The following is a 19,596-nucleotide window of genomic DNA, read 5'->3' as shown; positions in this document are numbered from 1 at the left end:
CCTGGTCCTCTAAAGAGAACTCCAAATCCCAGGCTCCTTTGCGAAGCCCGTCAGAACACGTGCCTGGAACAGATGTACTCAATGGCTCCCGGTTGGATGGCAAGGCAAGTGGCAGTTCGAGCCTGCCTCCGGCCGAATTAAATAATATTATAGATGTGTGGGAATTTAAGAGGCTAATTGAGCCCATGCGGAGTTTTTTTTACAGATGCTGCGACAATAAAGAAGGTCATAAAGGATCTGGGAGAGATGGCCGAAGCGCCTATGAAGAAGGTAGAGGAGTACCTACGGCAGTTGGGTCAAGAGCCTTCCGTGTTATATAATTCGGCGGTACAGGTGAGTATTACTGATACCGTACATAATAGAGGGACGCAGGGTGATCCAGGTCCACGATTAATAAGTAGCTGGTGCCAAGTCACTGCGAGCCCTACATGAGAGTGTGGGACTTTAACAGAGCAGTCGGGGGAAGGCTTGATCGAGCCGGAGCAGCTGGATGATGCTGTCTCCCGAAGCGATGCAATCCTAAAGACTCCGACCACTATTATGTCTAAAACGTAAGGGGTACAAACAGTAAAGGGGCTCTCTAATAAATAGAGAGACTCAAACTGTGGGAAAACCCCAGATTAAACAGGAGATCCCAAAAGTAAAACGGGGTCTCCGGACAATCTAGAAATGGGAGCTGAAAGCTCAAGGGCTGCCATGGAACCCTCCTCAGTGAAAAAAGGGGCGAGGCCAGAGGTTCCGAGGTCTTTTCAGTCTCGCCGAGGGATATGAACGGGGGAATGTGGCTGTGCTATGTCCTCTAGTGTTCTGGGGAAGATAATGCCCTGAACACAGTCTCTCCCCAGGTCCTTCTGTTAAAGGGGCATCCCACCCCATGCTTATAGGCATGAATGTGCCTAATGATGAACAAGATCTTGGATGGTTTCCAGGACAGGCTTCAGCCTAACATAAGCCAGAACTGGATTTAGTGAGTTAATGATTTTTGGACATCAATTTTGGCAGTCACAAATTGATTTCAGTAAGTTTAAATAAATTCCTCATTGCTAGGGTCATTTTACAGGGTTTAACACTGCAAGAACACAAAGTGATCATTCACTGAAAATCTACCAGTAAATATGACTAGGATGAAATGCTTTATATAAGCATAAGTTATAAGTATAACAAAACCTTGCATGTCTCAAAACAGTACAGCTTGCAAAATCTGTGCTTAATGTTTAACAAGCAACAAATATGTACTACGTAAATAACCTGAACAATCAAAGTAAAAATGACTAGAAACTTCTTGATTTGACCCATTTGCTGACAAATGGGAGACCAGAATATGCTTTAGTCACATGCTATTGGGCAAATGGTAAATACGAGTTTCCAAGTTGGAAATTCCACATGAATGCCCTACAAACTCGGATCTATAAGTCACACAATTCAGAGAAAGTAAAGCTACCTGAATTCATGCCTGAGTTGTCATATAACGCTCTTAGTTAACTGTATAAAGTAAAAAACATTACCACATCAGCCAGAAATGCTGTCAAATTGCTTTTTGAGCAAACAGATACACATTTAACACCTTCAGTTTACTCTTTTTTTCTCAATGTAAAAATAACTTGAATTTTTTTTTAGCCCTTGGGGTTCTCTGAATAGACAATCCATCCATCCATCCATTATGAATTCTTTGAACTAATAATTTTTAACCTTTAACAAAGATTTAACATTATTACTCACAACCTTGTTTCTCAAAGTTCTGCACATAGTCCTCATGCTCTATGGTTCCCTTACTCCAGAACTTCAAGTCCAAGTGATAACTTCTTTACCAGTTGCTCGTCCACTTACAAGTTTCAAAAGTTCCTTCCATTTTCATTGATAGTAATGACACTTTAAACTACTACCTTGGAGAGCATTGACCAAAGTAAATAAAGCTTTCCTGTTCTATAGTTTATTTTCAACTTTGTCTTGTTTTTTTTCCTGAATGTTTTTCATTTTAACTATATTTGTTTCCTAACCCCTGCTTCTAAATATGATTATGAAAAGCTTGAGTAAAATCTGTCAGGCATAACTCCAAGCTCTTCCAATTTCATTCCTTTTATTTACAGTTTGTAATACTGAATATTCTGTACATTTGATACTGGTATAATACAATTTATTTATTTGTAAGGCAATTATTTAGCAGTGTTGTTGTCTCCCTTTATTGTTTCCCACTTTGTCTGAATGTGTTGACTTGCCCAAAGTGGAGGTGAGAACTATATCTTCAAGCAGAGACATATACTGAGGACTGGCCAATTGCAAAGGCAAGAAGCAGCTTAAAAGAAACACAAGGTTCCTAGCAGAGTATGGGTTTTAAAATCCAGTGGACATAAGCAATTGTGGAGGAGACAGAAGCATTTTCTGCCAGAGGAAATATTACCTTTTAAGTCAGAGTCTTGTTCTGCACCATCCAGAGGTGGAGATTCGACATTTAATAGGGCTTTACCTGGTTATGGACTGAACATTTATATTGTTGGAATTAATATTTTTTGTAATGAAAACTATGTTTGCAGAATTAATGTTTAATAGAATGAAAACTATAGTTTGTGTTGTTTAAGTTGTGACATGCTTGTTTTGTGTTTGTGAACTGTGCAAACGAGTGCCGATCTTGCATTTCATAATTTGGTTTCAGAATAATAACTACATTCAACTGTCTGTTGTTGTTGGTTATTTGGAAACAGTAGTGATGAGTAGAGTCCATTATTCTAAGAAATAGCTACAAGTAGCTGTAGACCTGATCTGACAGATTTCACAAGATAATGGTGGATCTGTACTACCCAAAGCCTTAGATAACTAGATAACAAGGTTAGCTTTACAACCAACAATGAAACAATCAGGAAAAGAATTAAGAACTACCCCTGAATTCAAGTCCACGCAGCTGAAATGTCACCAGCCCATTTCCAATTTCAATGATATGCACCAGTGCATTGAGGTAGTCTGATGCTAAAATGAAGCAGTCTCCGGTGGTATAGTTGCTCCAACGCCCAAGAAGCAGGTCACCGCACAAGGTGTGCTGAAGGGAACGAGTCAAATGTTCATAGAAAATAGAATTAAGGTTGTTGTCATCAGAACCTTTGAAAAAGAGAAGAAAACCAGGGATGAAGCTGAGGGAGAATAGAATACCACATTACAAACTGAAGCCCAGACACAATATTTATACATATAACTCTCACTAAAACTTCAGAGTAAAAGAACAATGAAAAACATTAAGGTACAGTATATGTTTATGTTTTTGAATTTTGTACTTCTGCAGCTGAAGCTTCACAATCAGGGCACACGTTCACTAGGCCTGCAAACTTTTGTTATTGGGTGAAGCATAATTGATAAATAAAAATGATCTCTCCCAGTGACATTCAATGGGGGTCAATGAAGCACTAGAAGAAAAATGAAACAAAAGCCTTGATATGCCACTTTAAAGTAGCAAAGACTGTAGCAGCAAAAAATATGTCTCTGACATATGTTTAATATAATAAAAAAAAGTTAGAAGTAATTGATTTGTTATTACAGATTCTTGGCACCATCATTCCAGGGGTGGGAATACGTGTTCTCCTCTCCCTGTTTGCAGTGACAGATTTTGGGTCGTTTTCATGTAGGCAACAGGCAGTGTAAAGAAAACTATGTTACTAATTGTAAGCATCAGAATATAATATGATGGAAAAAAGCTTATTGCTAGAATGGGTCTAAAAAAATGCACGTAATTGAGAGATGAAATTAAAATGTAAAAAATGGAATGTCCAGAATTTCCACTAGCTCTTTTAATCTTCATATCTGTGGCTTATATCATTTAGGCTACATTTTCTTTTAAAAACACTGTTTTTAAGCAAAAAACATCTCCCTCGACACCAGTGTTTTCACATTGTTTACTAAAGTATCTCTGTTCACACTAAAACAACCAAAAACCCATAAGACACAAGTGTTTGCCTATAACGGACATAAGCATATTGGTGAAAAAGAGCATGTGCCTTCCTTAAAAGGATGCTAACACTGTCACCCACATGATTAATCACAAAGTTGTAGTAACTAAATCATTATTTGCCTTTTTGCAGATGTATGCAGTATTCAAGCTAAATAAAATGAAATTCAGATGCATGCACATAAGCAACACAACAAGCATTACGAAAGGCAATGCCACTTCTGTGCTGACGGTGTTGGAATATGGCCGTCTTCCAGAGTGTCCAATCAAGGAATGAGGCACTGTAATGAGCAGGATTCAGTCAGGGAAGGCCCACATAGTGTGATTAGAGCATTTTCAAAACTGTACATTTTCACTGCAACTTCAAGCTGGAATTTTCAGAAATATATGGTGCAAGAATACTTTCACAAGTCACTGTTTTTGCGGGCTAAACTCCTGGGTAGTGTGAACGAAAGGCAAAAACGGAGAATCATTTTTTAATGTTTACACAAAAACAAAGTAGTATGGATGTAGCCTTACACAGAAGCTGAGAGCCCTCAGTGCTAAGCAATGTGCTGTTGTCACTAACAAGATCAAAAACTACACTTTCACCTATAAAAGTTGTTTGTTTTGTTCTCCCACTTTACATCACTTATCCCAGGTTAATCTTGGAAAACTGAAAAATGTCTCAGGACACAATAAATGATGAAGACTGGAATATCCTCCCCATCAGCAGTAGGCTCATTACCAGATACATTTCAGCTTTCCAGCAGCCTTAGCAGTAAGTCCTACATTCTGCAGCAAAAGTATTAGTCCTTGACATTTTCCACATGTGTACCCACATTTGTCAGGGGTACAGCCTATAAAGTTTCGTCCTTGTGTTTCTCAAGTTCTCTCTCTTTTTTTCTTGCCTTTGATTTTTTAAAACTTCTCACTTATACATATCAACATCTTTGTAGTTGCAAATGCTGATGTAACAAAAAAAAAAAAAAAAAAAGACCTTGGTTGTCTTCATTAGAAAAACACATAGCCTGAGTATTCAAATCACTGTCAAAGCAAACCACAACTGCAACAACAGAATTCACGAAGCCAGAAACCAGTAGCCACAGTCCTGGGGTAAAGGGATTTCACATACAGTAGTGTTTCTCAACCACTGGTTCTGGTTTGCCACTTGTAGGTTGTGGGTTGTTATTGTTTATAAGGGTAGTGAGTTGCAGTGGGTTAACAACACAAATATCCAAGTGAAATTAATGTACCAATCAGGAAAAATAACCTTTTTAAAACACCAAACTTATTTTTCAAAGTAACGGTAAACAAACATAGAAAATTAATCTATTGGTGCTACCTCATCAAAAATACATTATGGTAGTTATAAGCAAAGGATATTTATCAATTAAAGTACTATTAATTTCTGTAATTCTTACAACAACGTAAAGACAAAATACCTTGAGTTGCAATATGGGTCACTATGATTGCTGAGTAATAGACCTTAGAACACGGCTCACCATAAAACATACAGTACAAACAAAAAAAAAAAAACTAAATGAATCTCCTAGCACATTTCCTGTCAAGCTATTATACCTGGGTTGCGGTCAAGCTGAGATGCCAATCTGGTGTTGGAATGATCAACTCTCTTAGTGCTAGAAAGAAAAAATAATGAAACATAAAAGGTCTTATTTCCTTATATGCTTAAAAATACAACTACTATAATAAATGAAACAGGTTCAAAGTAAAAATTCCAAACACAAGTAAACTGTACACAGTGTTGCATAACTTAAAATCACCAATTCATGCAGACCTTTGGAATTTGGGAGGAAATCAGAGTACATGAACACAAACAAAACCAAGGCTATATACAACAAATTAACAGACGCACTTACTTGTAATCTCGCTCCCAAAACTTCACAGGACGCACATAGGACGTGATGAAAATTGCACTTCCCAAAAGAGGGTTCAAAGGAGTAGAGAACAAAGCTGACACAATGACCTGAACAAATAGCATAGCAGAATCTAACCAAGTGCAGGTCAAGGAAGAACTTGAATGTGATATGGTAGTGTATGGACCTGACAGTTTCACTGTTAATAAAGAGTCAGATCACATAAAACTGTGTGGGTTTCAAATTAAAACAAATATTTTATCAATAATTCAAATTTGATAACTTATTTTCAGACTGCAATGGTTTCAGTTTGGTTTACTTTTTTATTCAATATTTTCAATAATGGCCATTATGATTTTATTCATGACACACACTGAAAATATTTTTTTTACCGAAATTTCCATAGAGCAGCTTTGGAGTCATGTAACTGTGAAGAGTATTTATTATCTATATGTAATTTTGTAAATATGTTTTTGTTATTTTCTGTACACTGCATTGGGATATTTTAATATTTCAAGTATTTTTACTGATATGAAATATTTTACAAACTTTCTGTACAAATGATTATTGTATTAAAATCCTTGAATCATGATTTGACAGTTTGTAGACAAATAATTCTTTACTGTTTTATGTGGTGTGAAATCAAACTAATATACAGTACAAAAATATACAGATGATATAAAGAAATTAAATATTAACTTCTTTGGAGAAAGGATACGAGGAACTGCAAAAGGCTGAGCAAAAGCATGGAAAGCTGACCCCCATGTGATCTGCCATGGAGCAATATAGGTGTAGACAAACTGCAGTTTGTAGAAAAGCTCCCACATCTAAAATACAAGAACAAAAAATGTAAGATATTATAGACTACAGGAAAAAGAAAGCAAAAAGACTGTGTTAAAAGACTGAATTTGGTTTGTAAATTTAAAAAACACACACTGCATTTCGCATTATTAAGAAAGCTTTGCGTACCTTGTTGAAAATGATGGACATGAGGAAAAGATCAAGCAGCAGGGTCTGTGACAGCGAATGATAGTCAAAGGTGAAAAACAGCACAGTAAAGAGGACAGTGACATACTGATAGGTGGGGCTGCTAAACGATGACCGCAGAAGCTTGAGGCCTGCAATAGTGATCATTAAGGCTCCGACCCTAAGGAAAGAAAAATAATACTTCATTCATAAAAAAAAGCTGATTAGAAAGGAACCCAAGGGTTACACACAAAAAATGTTGTGGCCAATTAATGGAATTAGCCACACTGTTTCCCATGTAAAATTATTTTTTATATTAGTTATGATAAAAAGAAATGAAGAAAGAAATGTACAGTATATTCAATTAACACCTAGCTGTACTTTGTTACAGTCCCAATCATTTTACACACAGTCTTCCTTTCATGCCACAGTCATTCTCAACACATTTGCCACTGTGAGTGTGACTAGCTACTGTATGTTCACATCTGGATTCCTGTTCAGAGTGTTTGATTTCTTTGTGTAATACAAAAGATTGGCATACAATTTACTCTATCACAGGCTCATGTCTCCTATAATTTCATTCAGCATTCAAATCTTTAAGGTTACTAACAGCTCCAAGCTTCAGGTGACTTAGACCTAAAAGTTCTAAGCTCTGTGGTAGAGGAAAGGAACACAAAATAAGGACAGAAAGATCTAAAATTTTAACTAGAGATATGACGAGTACAAGTAGTTGAGACTGCATGAATTCTCGTAGAAAAAGATTTCTATAAGGAAAAGAAAACAAACATTTTTCTTAGGAAGAAAGTGCAACAAATATCTTAAAAGCATGAGCCCGCTGCTACTAGATGATCAGGTTTTCCTATTACAACAAATGTCAACAAAGACAATCATGGTTTGACCTCACTAGAAGTCTTCAAGCGCTTCAACCTGCTTTATATCACTTTATAGAACATGGGGAGTATGAAAACCTAATGCAAAAAAACAAAAGTAAAGAGTGAAAGACTAAAAGCAGAATTTTGAGAATGCAAGCTAATCTTTCACTTACGAACTTGAGAGGCAACTAACAACTCCTAGACATTGACAAAATCAAATATCAGTCATAAACTCAATAAAGTTAAAATCTGCCCTAAATGACAATTATCAGACCTGCAAAAGAAAAAAATAAAAGCTCAAACAAGTATGTTGAAGACTTTCCTGAATTGTATAAAATTGCAGACATATAGTTTGTGGTGATCACACAATTAATAGCATTGATTTGCAGGCACAAGGAAATCACTGAAAACAATAATTACAGGACTTTAAGACACTAGGAATTTAACATAAAAATTTCCTTATAATCTGAAGTGACATCAGTCATTTCTGATGTATCTGTCTGATTGGTGTACTTTCACCAAGCATAACTCAGCAAAGGTCACATGAAAAGACAATTTCCACAGATTAATAAAGTGTACCAAGTCTCCCCCCACCCCCACCCCCAAGAAAAAAGAAAATGAAGAGAGTAGGCAGCCCAGTTAATACAAAATGAGGGGGGTCAAATTTAGCAAAAGAGGTACCTCTTTTAAGTGCATTGTAATAAATATAACAAAAGTACTCTTGTATTGCTTTTCAGGGATCTGTTCCATTAAGGACTTGTTCAGGTGGAAAAGTTTTGCTATTTTTGTCCGATTTGCGAAAATTTCAATAAACATTAAAACTGTCAGTTTGTGTTAAAAATACCCATTTTCACACAATGCCTTACATAGCGGACTATTCCCCTGCCCTTGTCTCCATGCATGTTTTTTAACATAATAACACAGCAAGATGCAGAGGACAGGAAAATATGAAAAAAGATGATTCGCTGTGGCAATCCCGAAAGAAAAAGAAGAAGAGGAAGAACAGATGACAACATTAAGCTGTGTTCTTCTGCTGTGCTCTCACTGTTATATTTACCAAGCACTATGAGTGCAGCTCAAGTTATTCTGTAAATACTACCTCAAGAGGCAGAGAGGCCAACCATTAACAAAGACTGATGAACAAGATAGCCAGCACATAGGCAATGTGTGCTTAACTACAAAAGAAAAGAAAAACTATTATGCTGCCATGTACAGTAAGTTAATGTGATTTATGTCTTATACTTTAGATCACTTTGTTTGCTTTTGCTTAATGCATTTCATCAGCCTGTACCAAGATATAAACATCACCACTAAAAACCAAGCAGCAGATAAACTTTAGCACAATAACTGGACCATATCTTAGTAACACAATTGATTTTTTCTTTTATGTAGTTTTAAACAAATAAGAGATACAGCTGAGAACTGCAGAACACAGGGCTTTACATGTGAAGTCATCAAGTGCCATTCCTGTCACCTGAAAAAAGTAAACTACCAACACAAGAAGATCCAGGCAGCTGATAACCTTTGCTATTAATTCCACACTTTGTATAGAAATACATTAAAAGAAACTTATAGCAAAAATAAAAAAAACAGGAAAAAAAGTTTCTTTTGTAAATATAAGTAGTAGAGCAGCAGAAACAAATCTGGCATCAACACAAGACCAGGGTACATAGAAATGCATGCTGACTTTAGCATTAGGATATAAGGATGTTGTTAGGGAAAACCTTCTGAGTGAAGTGTTTTGAGTTAGAATTTCTTGTACTTTCTATATCAACTTTTTATTTTCAGCACATTCACCATTGATCAGATCACATGGCATTTAAACTTTCAATTTTAGAATCACTAGGGGGCTCTGCCCCCAGCTCGCTTCGCTTGCCAACCCCTTTGTGTCTCTGCCGCTCACTATGTGGATTTCACTTTCATCAAACAACAAATCTTAATTCTCGTGGATACACCTCTTCATTGGGAAGAAACACTACTTTTATTTGATGGCAACACGAATTAAATGATCTACAAGTCTCCGACTTAAAGTTTAAGTCTGAACAATATCTACATACTTCTGTCATACCACTTATGCCCATATATTCAATCTCTTTTTGCTGTTCCATTATTTCACAGAGTAATAATTTCCATTTGTTAGTGCTAATGTGATCTTTACTATCAGTTTTTTGAGACTTTTGAATTTTAGTACTTTCATTATCTCTAACCTGCTCTACATGTGTATCGCGCCAACATTTTTGAACCTCTTTACGAAGTTCTACTTTGTCTTCTACTCTTTGGCTTTTATTTCTGACCCCGCATGAAGCTGACAGTGCAGGAACTGTATCTGACAATAGCATTCACATGAATGAGAAGTGAGTGGACTGTGGGCCTGATTGTAAATGTTTGAGAGGAAGGTGGGACTTTTGAAAATCTCATGGCAAAAAGTCTTGTCTCACGGGACCTGAAATTATCTCTCACAGGAGTTGAAACTGTCTCTGAGAAAGTCTCGTCTCAGGATTTCCTTTTATAATAGAGAGATATGTAACAAGTTCCTACTTATTGATGTCTGCCAAAGACCTTAAACAAACTATTTTGGGACATTTAATTCTATAAAGATGCAGGTTGTGTTATGGATTGTACAATTTAAACTGATGTTTTGCATGTGCAAGTTATGTAAATTATGCTACTTTTCATAAGTGACAGGTCTACCATATTTTACTCGGTCTTGTCATAGTGAATTGAGCTGTGCACAACACTGGGCTCTCTACAGACGTCCATCTTGGAACTATTAGAATAGTGATATTGACTGTTCTTTAAACAAAAATCCACATCAATGTAAAAAGAGAAAAAAAAATGACAAACCACCTTGAAACAAAAAATATATTTGATATATTTTGTTAATCCCGGATGGGAAATTATCTTTTTGCAATACCTTTGGGGGTCAGATATAGATGATATACTAATTAAAGCAAAACAATACTTGCATAAGAATTCACAGTAAATGTGGAAAATCATACATCCTGAGATTGTTTGGACAAGCATCCTAATAGGAACTTACTCTGTGCCAAGTTTTTTAGGGCTTGCAATGGCTTTGGCACTGCCGCTGAGTTCATTTAATACAATCAAAGGGTACAGAACATTCTTCTCAAAAAAAAGCAGCCAGATGTGGAGTTTCTCAAACCACATCACATGAGGAGCACCTGGTGAAGAAGACAAAGATACATTTTGTTTTCATTTTCTTTGCTGATAACTTAATTTTAAAATCAATATATAGTAAATAAATCTTACTACATTTACCGCTAAACATGTACAATCTGACATTGTCAAACCTGCTGAATCCAGTTTAGACAAATGTAGCAAGTACTAGGTTTGAACAGATTGCAAGTCCCTCATAGAGCCATTCACACAAGAGGTTAATTCAGAATCTCTATTGGTCTAACGTGTGTCTTTAAGATATGAAAGAAAAAACAGAATACCTGGAGAAAAACCCATTTCTCCTCCAAGATAAGAAATTTAAAAATTTGCAAAGTTTTTTCCTAAAACTGAACTAATACTAATTTCAGTATGCATCATTGAATATAAAAATTCCGAGTTTATTTTAAGTAAACACATATACAGAACATAACTTTAAAGATGTGTTACATATGCATAAAATACGTCCCACCGTTAAAGTGAGAATACCAACACTTGCCATAAACCACATAAACAAAAACTGGAGTTTCAATCAATGTTGTATCCACCTTAATAAAATAATAAGTGTATGTGAGTCAATATGTGTGTCCCTTCATTTGCTATGTCTCTGTCATACCAAAAGATGAAGCATCACAAACATTTTTAATAATAAAAAGCATTGCATTTGTCATTCCAACAGATGGCATTTCAAAAACATTAACACTGCTTTTACAAATCCATTAACAAATGGCATATAACTTGCAAGGTGTACTGCAAATATTAATAATGAGGTCTACATTTATTACTTAAGATTTCAACCTGTCTTCGTATAATGCAGGAATAAAACAATAACTGTTAATGGAATGTTCAAGTATTGGTATACCAAAAACTATGGACAAAATGAGGACAATCATATTTTTTTGCTTTAAGGTTTCACTAGGCTTGGATCAAGATCCTGTCATATTCATTCATTCTATGGAGCCTAAACATTGTCCATGTCTGTAAGTTTTGTCCAGGTATTCCAGGTCACTTTAACAAGCAAACAACTGGCAATGAATGAGCTGGGTATATCTAATTGTGCGCTGCAATGGCCTGGTATTCCATCCTTTGTTGATTCATAACTTGTGGCCCATTATGTAGTAAGAATTAATTGCATGTCTACATCCCCATATTAAGCTAAATCAAGAAAGAAGATTGATGTACTCAGGAACTATACATTTTCAGACATGAAGAAAATATATAGAATTAAATTATACTTCATAATGTCTAATTTTTACACTTCAGTCTTGGAAGGCCAGTGCAAAATGAAATTTCAAAATGTTTAATCGCAGAATTAAAATGATAAAATTTACTCACCTCTGACTTCAAACTGGTAGTATTCCTTGGTTTTGAGCAAAGGGTGAGAGAAGCAGTACCATGGTAGCTGCTTGCGTAACTGTGGCAGCATGTAATGATTTAACACCCCCATAGCACCCACCAAGGCATACAAGACATAACTTAAAAATGGCTAAAGGAAAAAAGAAAAAAACAGAACAAACATCAAGTTTCATGTACAAGAAGCAAAAAGCAGACTTAGAAGTGTACTAGTAGACATAATCAAGGCTATTTCAAAATAATTTTGTAATATTACAAATGAACGAAAAGTTGAGGAAATTTTAGGGGATAGAAATGTGTAAAGTAATATTTACCAAGGGAAAGTGCAAGACTGGAATGACCCTTGGTTTGTATCTCAGTCAGGATGAACAAATAATGGATGGACAGGGGTACAATCAGATATTATGAACAGTTTGCTCTCCCAAGCACGAGAGGTGGTAGTGCTCCTCTCACTGGGTCCCAGTTTGGACAACAGCAGTGTTGCCTGGGACTTGTAATGTGAAAGGGCAACCTTTTTGGGGTCCCTGGTACTGCAGGGTGGCACTATAATAATAATAATGATACATTTTATTTATATAGCACCTTTCCCCATGCTCAAGGCATTATGAAGAAGGACCTCCCTATTTTGGGGAGCTTCCAAATGACCAAAAAAAGGATTCTGTCCTACAATGCCATGGCGGTGGAAGTACTCCAAGATCCACCATAAAAGAAGGTTTTCTTACCTCGAAGGCAAGTCAGAAGGCAATGCTCACCAAGGAGGACTTGAAGGAGACAAGGTATGCATCTGTTCATTTATACTGTTCCGGCTTGAGTTAAACTTGTCAAGGTACTGTGATAGAATAAGTATTGTATTTTAACCTGGAACTGTCAGGTGTTTGGCCACCACCTAGTGGTCACAAAAGTTGAATCATATTTGAAACAATGTTGCCAAGTAGATCTCTTTCCAGTTCTACAGTGCAGCATGCACACGACTGCTTAGTACAGTTAGGAGCCAATCAACACAGGTGCATTAAAATACCTTTAAATACTGTGATTTAATTTATTGACACCTATAGTAAATTCAGGCATGTTATTATTTTCAATAAAACAAATAAAGGTCACATTGAGAAAATAATAAAACATGTACATAGACTATTATAACAGCCAATCTTAGAAAGTCAATGTTTGATGTTAAAAGTTATAGTGTTTGCTTAATTTCAATAATAGAATATCAGTTTCTTATAGCTACCTATAAATATGGCATAGCCTTTTACCACCTGTAAGTTAACATGAGACAGAACTTTCTTAGCTCTAACTGTAGAACAAACAGAGTGTTAATTAAGCCAGTAAGGAAACGGATCTATTTTTTACTTTCTTTAATGTCAATTTTTCCTCTATTTTTGTGTGAACTCTTTTGCTTTTAAGTTTTTCTAAAACTTTTAAAACAAAGTTATTTTGTCTGTGGAATTATTTGAACATGCATCACACCGGTGCTTGAATCATCCTATGAAGGAAATTAAAATTTGCAGAACTTTGGTAATTTTGGAACAATACAGCAACTACTACAAAAATGATTGCTTGAAATTACATTTTAACACTAGAATTACCAGAGCCTACGAAAAAACTCATAAATCTAGCCCACCTTAAATCTGTTCGCACCTCTCCGCCAGCGTCTTTTGTCCTGTAAATGTTCCGATAAAGACAAGCAGCAAGCAGCCTACTATTCCATCCCCCCACCGCTGCAGAACGTGAACAAAGTGCTCGAGTTTTAGAGTGGAAATAATAGATCGTTACTTGGAACACATGCATTTCATGTGTGTTCCGTTTCTACAATAATCTGTGTAAACAAATTTTTATAACAGAAACGTTTTTTCATATTTTAGTAGTAAATGACAAAATGTAGGCATAAACTATATACAGTAATGTATGAAGCCTGAAGTCCAAAGATCAAATAAACACTTTCACAAAAGGTTCAAGGAAAATACAACAGCTTCCGTGGCACAGCGGTAAGATTTGCTGACTTGTAATCAAGAGTCTCTGGTTCGATCCCGACTGCCTCCTATATTTGCCATTTTTAGTAGTGAGCTACTCTTATTGTTAATATTATAAAATACAGACATACATTTGGTTTGAGTCTTTAACAGACAGTGTACATTTATAGGACTTGTAAAAGTTACTGTTTTTTTTCACTTTTATCCTCTCAGTCACGATCTCGATACATACTATCGCCCTAGGGATCTGACGCTGTTAGTTTTTATTTGAAACTGGGAATTACTGTAGATATGAGTGGTGTTTTGAGGCAATGGAACTGGACGTTCTCTGATTGCAGGGATAAAAGCTGACACACAAACGCTGGTGAATCTGCCTTCTTCGTATCTCACCATCACTTGATTTTTTTTATTTATTCAGTTTTATTGAGTGTTCCTGCTCACACTGAATTAGTATGCGCCTTATGGTCCATGATGTCAAAAAAAAAAAAAAAAAGAGACATAGGTATATATGATATTTGGAATTATTCATTTTATGACCTGTATAGTACATTTTGGAAAACATTGTGGCACGGATGCAACATTATTCATATTATTCATATTCATTTACATAACATCTTGCGGTTGTAATCAGTGACCGCATGTTTTTTTCTCCCCGATCTTGCCAGTCCCCACATGTTGCTGTATGGTGGTGTTTCTTTTGTACTCCAGGACATGCAGAGGAAAGAATAGTACAGAGAGGTCAGTTCAGCGTTTTATGCAATCATCAAATTCAAATGTTTACAGTTCACACACACGCAAGGACCGTCTTTCCTACATTTACGACATGTGTACCTGTTGCAATGTACACACTTTTCTCTATGCTTTGGTTCCTGTTACATTGAAAGGGCACCCGACACTGACTCAGTTTATTAAAATATATACTTTAAAGCTTTTGTATATTCATTATCTATAAAAGCTTTGTCCGAACAAAGAATTTTTAGTATATTAAGAGAACATGCCTTTTAAGCTGATTTAAGCTGACGTTACATTTCGTTTTTTGACATGGACTATGTCAAATTTGCCAGTCACGATTGCCGATTTCATCACTACACTATGGTGAATTAAACGACTGGAAGAACACAACTTATGTCACATTTACTAACTAAACACCAATCTTCCAGCATAGTCATGCTCATCCCTTCTTCTGCCAATAGCTACCTGCTATGCATTGTACTGCCGGCTGAACGATCATTGGTAACCAATTCTAGCACGCAAGCAGCCTGTCCCTCTGACTAAACAGAATAGCTGGTTAGGTATGTCACATGATCAACTTCGCTTGAGCACACAGTCACCTGCCATTGACTATTTAAGATTATGTAAATGACTGGCAACTGGTGAGACATTCCTGGTGAATTTGCTTGCTTTAAACTTCAGTGTTAGCACGTAGCTGCGTGGCTAAAAGGTAAAATGATTGTGATCAAGTGGACGGACAAGAAAGGCATTAGCCCCCTAAGCACTGTTCACAACGCAACATCTGCCAATGTTCATGTAAGAGGAACTATGGAAGTCATTAAATCTTGCACAGTGGTAACATACAATATCACAATGGGCAGCGTCCATCATGCAGATCAGGCATGCTGCTATAACCATGGGATTTAGTTCACATATTGATTCCACTCCTGTAGGATTTCTCCATGAGGTCACATGAAATTAGACATTAAAACAAGATTTAACAAACCAAAATGTAATATAAATTAAAGCCTCTTCAGTACTGAATGTGAATTTTACAGAACTGAATTTGAAAAACATTCAACATAATCACACACAAAGTGAAAACAATGGACAAAGACACTTTGATATCCACTATTTATATTTAGTTATTTAATTGACGCCTTTATCCAACACAACTTACAAAATCTGAGATATACTTTTTTTGTTTTTCTAGTTGAAGCACAGGTAGGTTGAGTGACTTGCTCATAATCACATAGTGTCAGTAGAAAGATGTGAACCAGCACACCAGGGTCTGAAATCCTACGTCTTAACCACAATGCCACAATAATTATAATAATACATTTTACTTAATGAGCTCCTTTCTTAGCACTCAAGGCCACCTTACAATAAAATTAAACAATATTAGTAAAATAAAAAACAAAGAGAATGATGAATCAAAAAGCAATAATTAGCAGACAAATAAAGATAATAGGCAGTAACAGTGCAAAATTCAAAATTGGTGGAGCCAGTTATAGGACAGTTTTAAAATGTGATATTGAAACAAGCTGACGAAGATGAGAGGGATGAGAATTCCAGAGTTGAGGGGCACTATGAGAGAATGCTCGAGCTCCCATAGAACAGAGTCTGACGTGTGGTACAGAAAGTAGAGCCGCAGATGAGGATCTGAGTGAGTGAGTAGAGTGCAAGTCTGTAGGAGATCAGTGAGGATGTGGAGAGCTTTAAATGTTAAGAGCAGTATTTTGTATTGTATTCTGTAGTTAACAGGGAGCCAGTGAAGGTGAGAAGGAATAGGTGTTCAGTGGATTTAGAACAGGTTATTATCCTGGCAGCAGAATTTTGAAGAAGTTGTAAGCAATGGATAAGTTTTTGTGGGATGCCAGATAGAATAGCATTACAGTAATCTATGAATAAGGAGACTAGAGCATTAACCGATACTTCAGTACTGTGTTGCATAAGAACAGGTTGAAGTCTAGAAATGTTCCAGAGATGGAAGAAGGCAGCCTGAGAAATGTTACTTACAGTATATGGGAAGAAAAAGAGAGAGTACTGTCTAGAATGATGCCCAGGCTCTTAACTTGGGAAGAGATGTTTGTGTTAATATTGTTAGTTAAAATAGAAGAATGGTTAACCTTAGCAAGTGTAGATTTAGGGCCAATGAGGAGCACCTCAGTTTTATTGCTATTTAGTTGGAGAAAATTGTGAGTCATCCATGTCTTTATGTCTTGGAGACATGCCATAAGAGTATCTGGAGGGAAAACAGAAGTGGATTTAGTGGATAGATATAGCTGTGCGTCATCAGCGTAACAATGAAACTTAATACCATAGATATTACCTATTGGGAAGATATAAATGATAAAAAGAAGTGGCCCCAAAACAGAACCCTGGTTGGTAGGGGAATATGGGTGATAGTGGAGAGTATGTCATTTTCTGAAGAAATAGAGAAAGCACGTTTCTGGTGGATTTTTTTCAATCCAAAAAAGTGCAGCAGTATTTAACAGAGAGGTTATGGTAAGCAACATTTTCTGGTGGTGTAATTAGCCTTTTCATTGTAGAAAAAAAGAGGTCTAGTATTTTTCCCTCATGTATTGATAATGTTAGAATAGTATACAGTTTTGGCAGCAGAGAGAGCCTTTTTGTATTTTAACATATGATTTGAGTATATTTCCTTGTGTACAACAAGACTCGTCTTTTTAGCTAGGCACTCCAACTGTCAGCCCGTGGCTTTGAGCTGACGGAGTTCAGATGTAAACGATGGAGCAGTGAGAATAAATGAAACAGTCCATGTTAAGGGAGCTAGTTTATCAAAGGCAGAAGACAGAGCAGCATTGTAATGGTCTACTAATTCTGATGGTGTGGTAGCAGAAGGAGAAACAGGCTGGGATTGCAATAAATGTATAAGGGTCTCTGGGTATACATTCTTGACATTACGAAATGAAATTACACGCTGAACCTTTTATTTACTGAGAGGTAAGCTAACATTAAATGTGATCATTTTGTGATCCGAGATGGGTAATTCAGTAGGAATAAGATTGTGAGGTGTGATACCAGAGGAGCTAACTAAGTCTAAAATATGACCCTTGTTATGAGTCGATTAAAATTAAAACAGTCAAGGATTTCATTAAAATCATTTGTCAGTGCATCAGTTGGCACGTCAATGTGCATGTTAAAATCACCCATGAGGATGACATTAGTAGACATTGCAAACAAAGTTCTTAAAACAGTAAAAAGTTCTGCAATCAAAACACTTGATAGTTTAGGAGGTCTATATAAAACAGCAACCATAATATGTGAAGGTCTGCAGAGTTTGCCAGCTAACAGTTCAAAAGATGGATACGCTGGAAGAGGTATCGGTGATAATTTTAAGTCTTTACGGTGTACTATTGGGAGACCGCCTCCCCTCCCTGAAGAACGGGATTTGGAGATGCAGACAAACTCTGGAGGGAGCGCTTGATATAGAGGAAAATAATCACCCGGTTACTGCCAAGTCTCCGTAAGACATAAACATTCCATCTTAGTGTCTATGATAACATCACCAATCAGCAGAGCTTTGTTAGAGATAGATCGAGTATTAAATAATTCAAACTTCAAAGAGTCTATGGACGTATATTCCGGTGATTTTACCAAAGGAATCAACACGTTATGATTAGCACATCACTCAAAAATACAAGTGCATCCTTCAGACCAAAGTGAAGGAATAGACCCGCTGCTACTCCTGCTGAGGCAAAAACGATTACGAGAGCCCCAGTGAAGTACTTTGCCTAATATAGTGGCTACTATAATACTATCCACTATACAATGAAGAACTGAACAAGTAGGTAAATGTAAAGTTAACTATCTTTTTGAATGTGAACCTGAACAATGAACAATTAAAAAAATGTATTATATTGCACAAAATATTAAATGAAAGTAAAATGACATTACCTGCAATGCTATAAAAACTGTGCTGACATGAATAGCGAAATATAAAACAGCAATCAGGACACAAATGATCAGATCCGACTGCAGTCTTTCACTCTAGAATTAAAGAAGAAAAAAATAATTTAGTAAAAAATCTATTATAAAAGCATTTATTTCAGAGAGTGGTTTTAAAAGCTTAATTATTATCAAAGGTCATATAACAGCTACCCAAACAATGCCTTTTTTATTCAATCAGAAAAGGAAAATCAATTAAAGAGTAATATTGCATTTTTTTGCAGTAATCCTATTTTATGTGCAATTGCTATAAAAGTATAGGTGGCATTAATAATTAATAAAATGTACACATATTATTTCAAAAGTAAAGACTGCACTGTTACTCAACCAGCTAAAGAAATGCACATTCTGGTAAAGACAATAACAAAATAAACAAAGTTCCTTTAATGTTTAAAAAAACATAATAATTAAATACGCTAACTTACTACAGAGTTCCTAAGCTTCTCAGGTAAAGGATCTTTCACTTCTGATAGTGGATCCTCTGGGTTCTTATCTTTAAGATTTGGGAAAATCTTGGATTGCAATAATGAGCTTTATTTTAAAAAAAAAAAAAAAAAAAAGAGAGACAAATTAAGAAATTATTTTTTCAGTTATATTTATTGGATTTGTAAATTTAAAAAGTCATTTTATTACATGTAGGAATTTTAAAGGTATAGACAATGTTATGGTCTGTGGTCACTTGATAACAATTCTGCCCAACCTTAAGCCTTCCTTCTCCTCTGCTGGTTTCCAATGGCCTGACAATTTGGTTTGGGTATCTGTGGCCTCCAGTGTTCCTTAAACTTCAAGAT

At 36.0% G+C, this 19,596-nt stretch overlaps 1 protein-coding gene across 4 annotated transcripts in view; it reads right to left on the bottom strand.

Annotated features, from left to right (window-relative positions):
• The window catches only part of pcnx1 (pecanex 1), a 171,304-nt gene that overhangs the window by 39,062 nt on the left and 112,646 nt on the right, over nucleotides 1-19,596 (bottom strand). For all 4 annotated transcript variants that reach the window (XM_039741440.1, XM_039741437.1, XM_039741438.1 and 1 more), the window contains 9 exons: nucleotides 19,231-19,336; nucleotides 18,755-18,847; nucleotides 12,135-12,285; nucleotides 10,666-10,807; nucleotides 6,757-6,934; nucleotides 6,506-6,614; nucleotides 5,791-5,920; nucleotides 5,492-5,550; nucleotides 2,875-3,090 (listed from right to left, as the gene is read on the bottom strand). In XM_039741440.1, coding sequence (XP_039597374.1) covers nucleotides 2,875-3,090; nucleotides 5,492-5,550; nucleotides 5,791-5,920; nucleotides 6,506-6,614; nucleotides 6,757-6,934; nucleotides 10,666-10,807; nucleotides 12,135-12,285; nucleotides 18,755-18,847; nucleotides 19,231-19,336 — 1,184 coding nt within the window. The remainder of the gene's footprint in view (nucleotides 1-2,874; nucleotides 3,091-5,491; nucleotides 5,551-5,790; nucleotides 5,921-6,505; nucleotides 6,615-6,756; nucleotides 6,935-10,665; nucleotides 10,808-12,134; nucleotides 12,286-18,754; nucleotides 18,848-19,230; nucleotides 19,337-19,596) is intronic.

This window comes from Polypterus senegalus, chromosome 18 (assembly GCF_016835505.1).
Source record: "Polypterus senegalus isolate Bchr_013 chromosome 18, ASM1683550v1, whole genome shotgun sequence".
In the NCBI taxonomy this organism is placed as follows: domain Eukaryota; kingdom Metazoa; phylum Chordata; class Cladistia; order Polypteriformes; family Polypteridae; genus Polypterus; species Polypterus senegalus.
The sequence above is the reverse complement of the archived record's forward strand: the minus strand, read 5'-3'. Positions and strand labels throughout refer to the sequence as shown.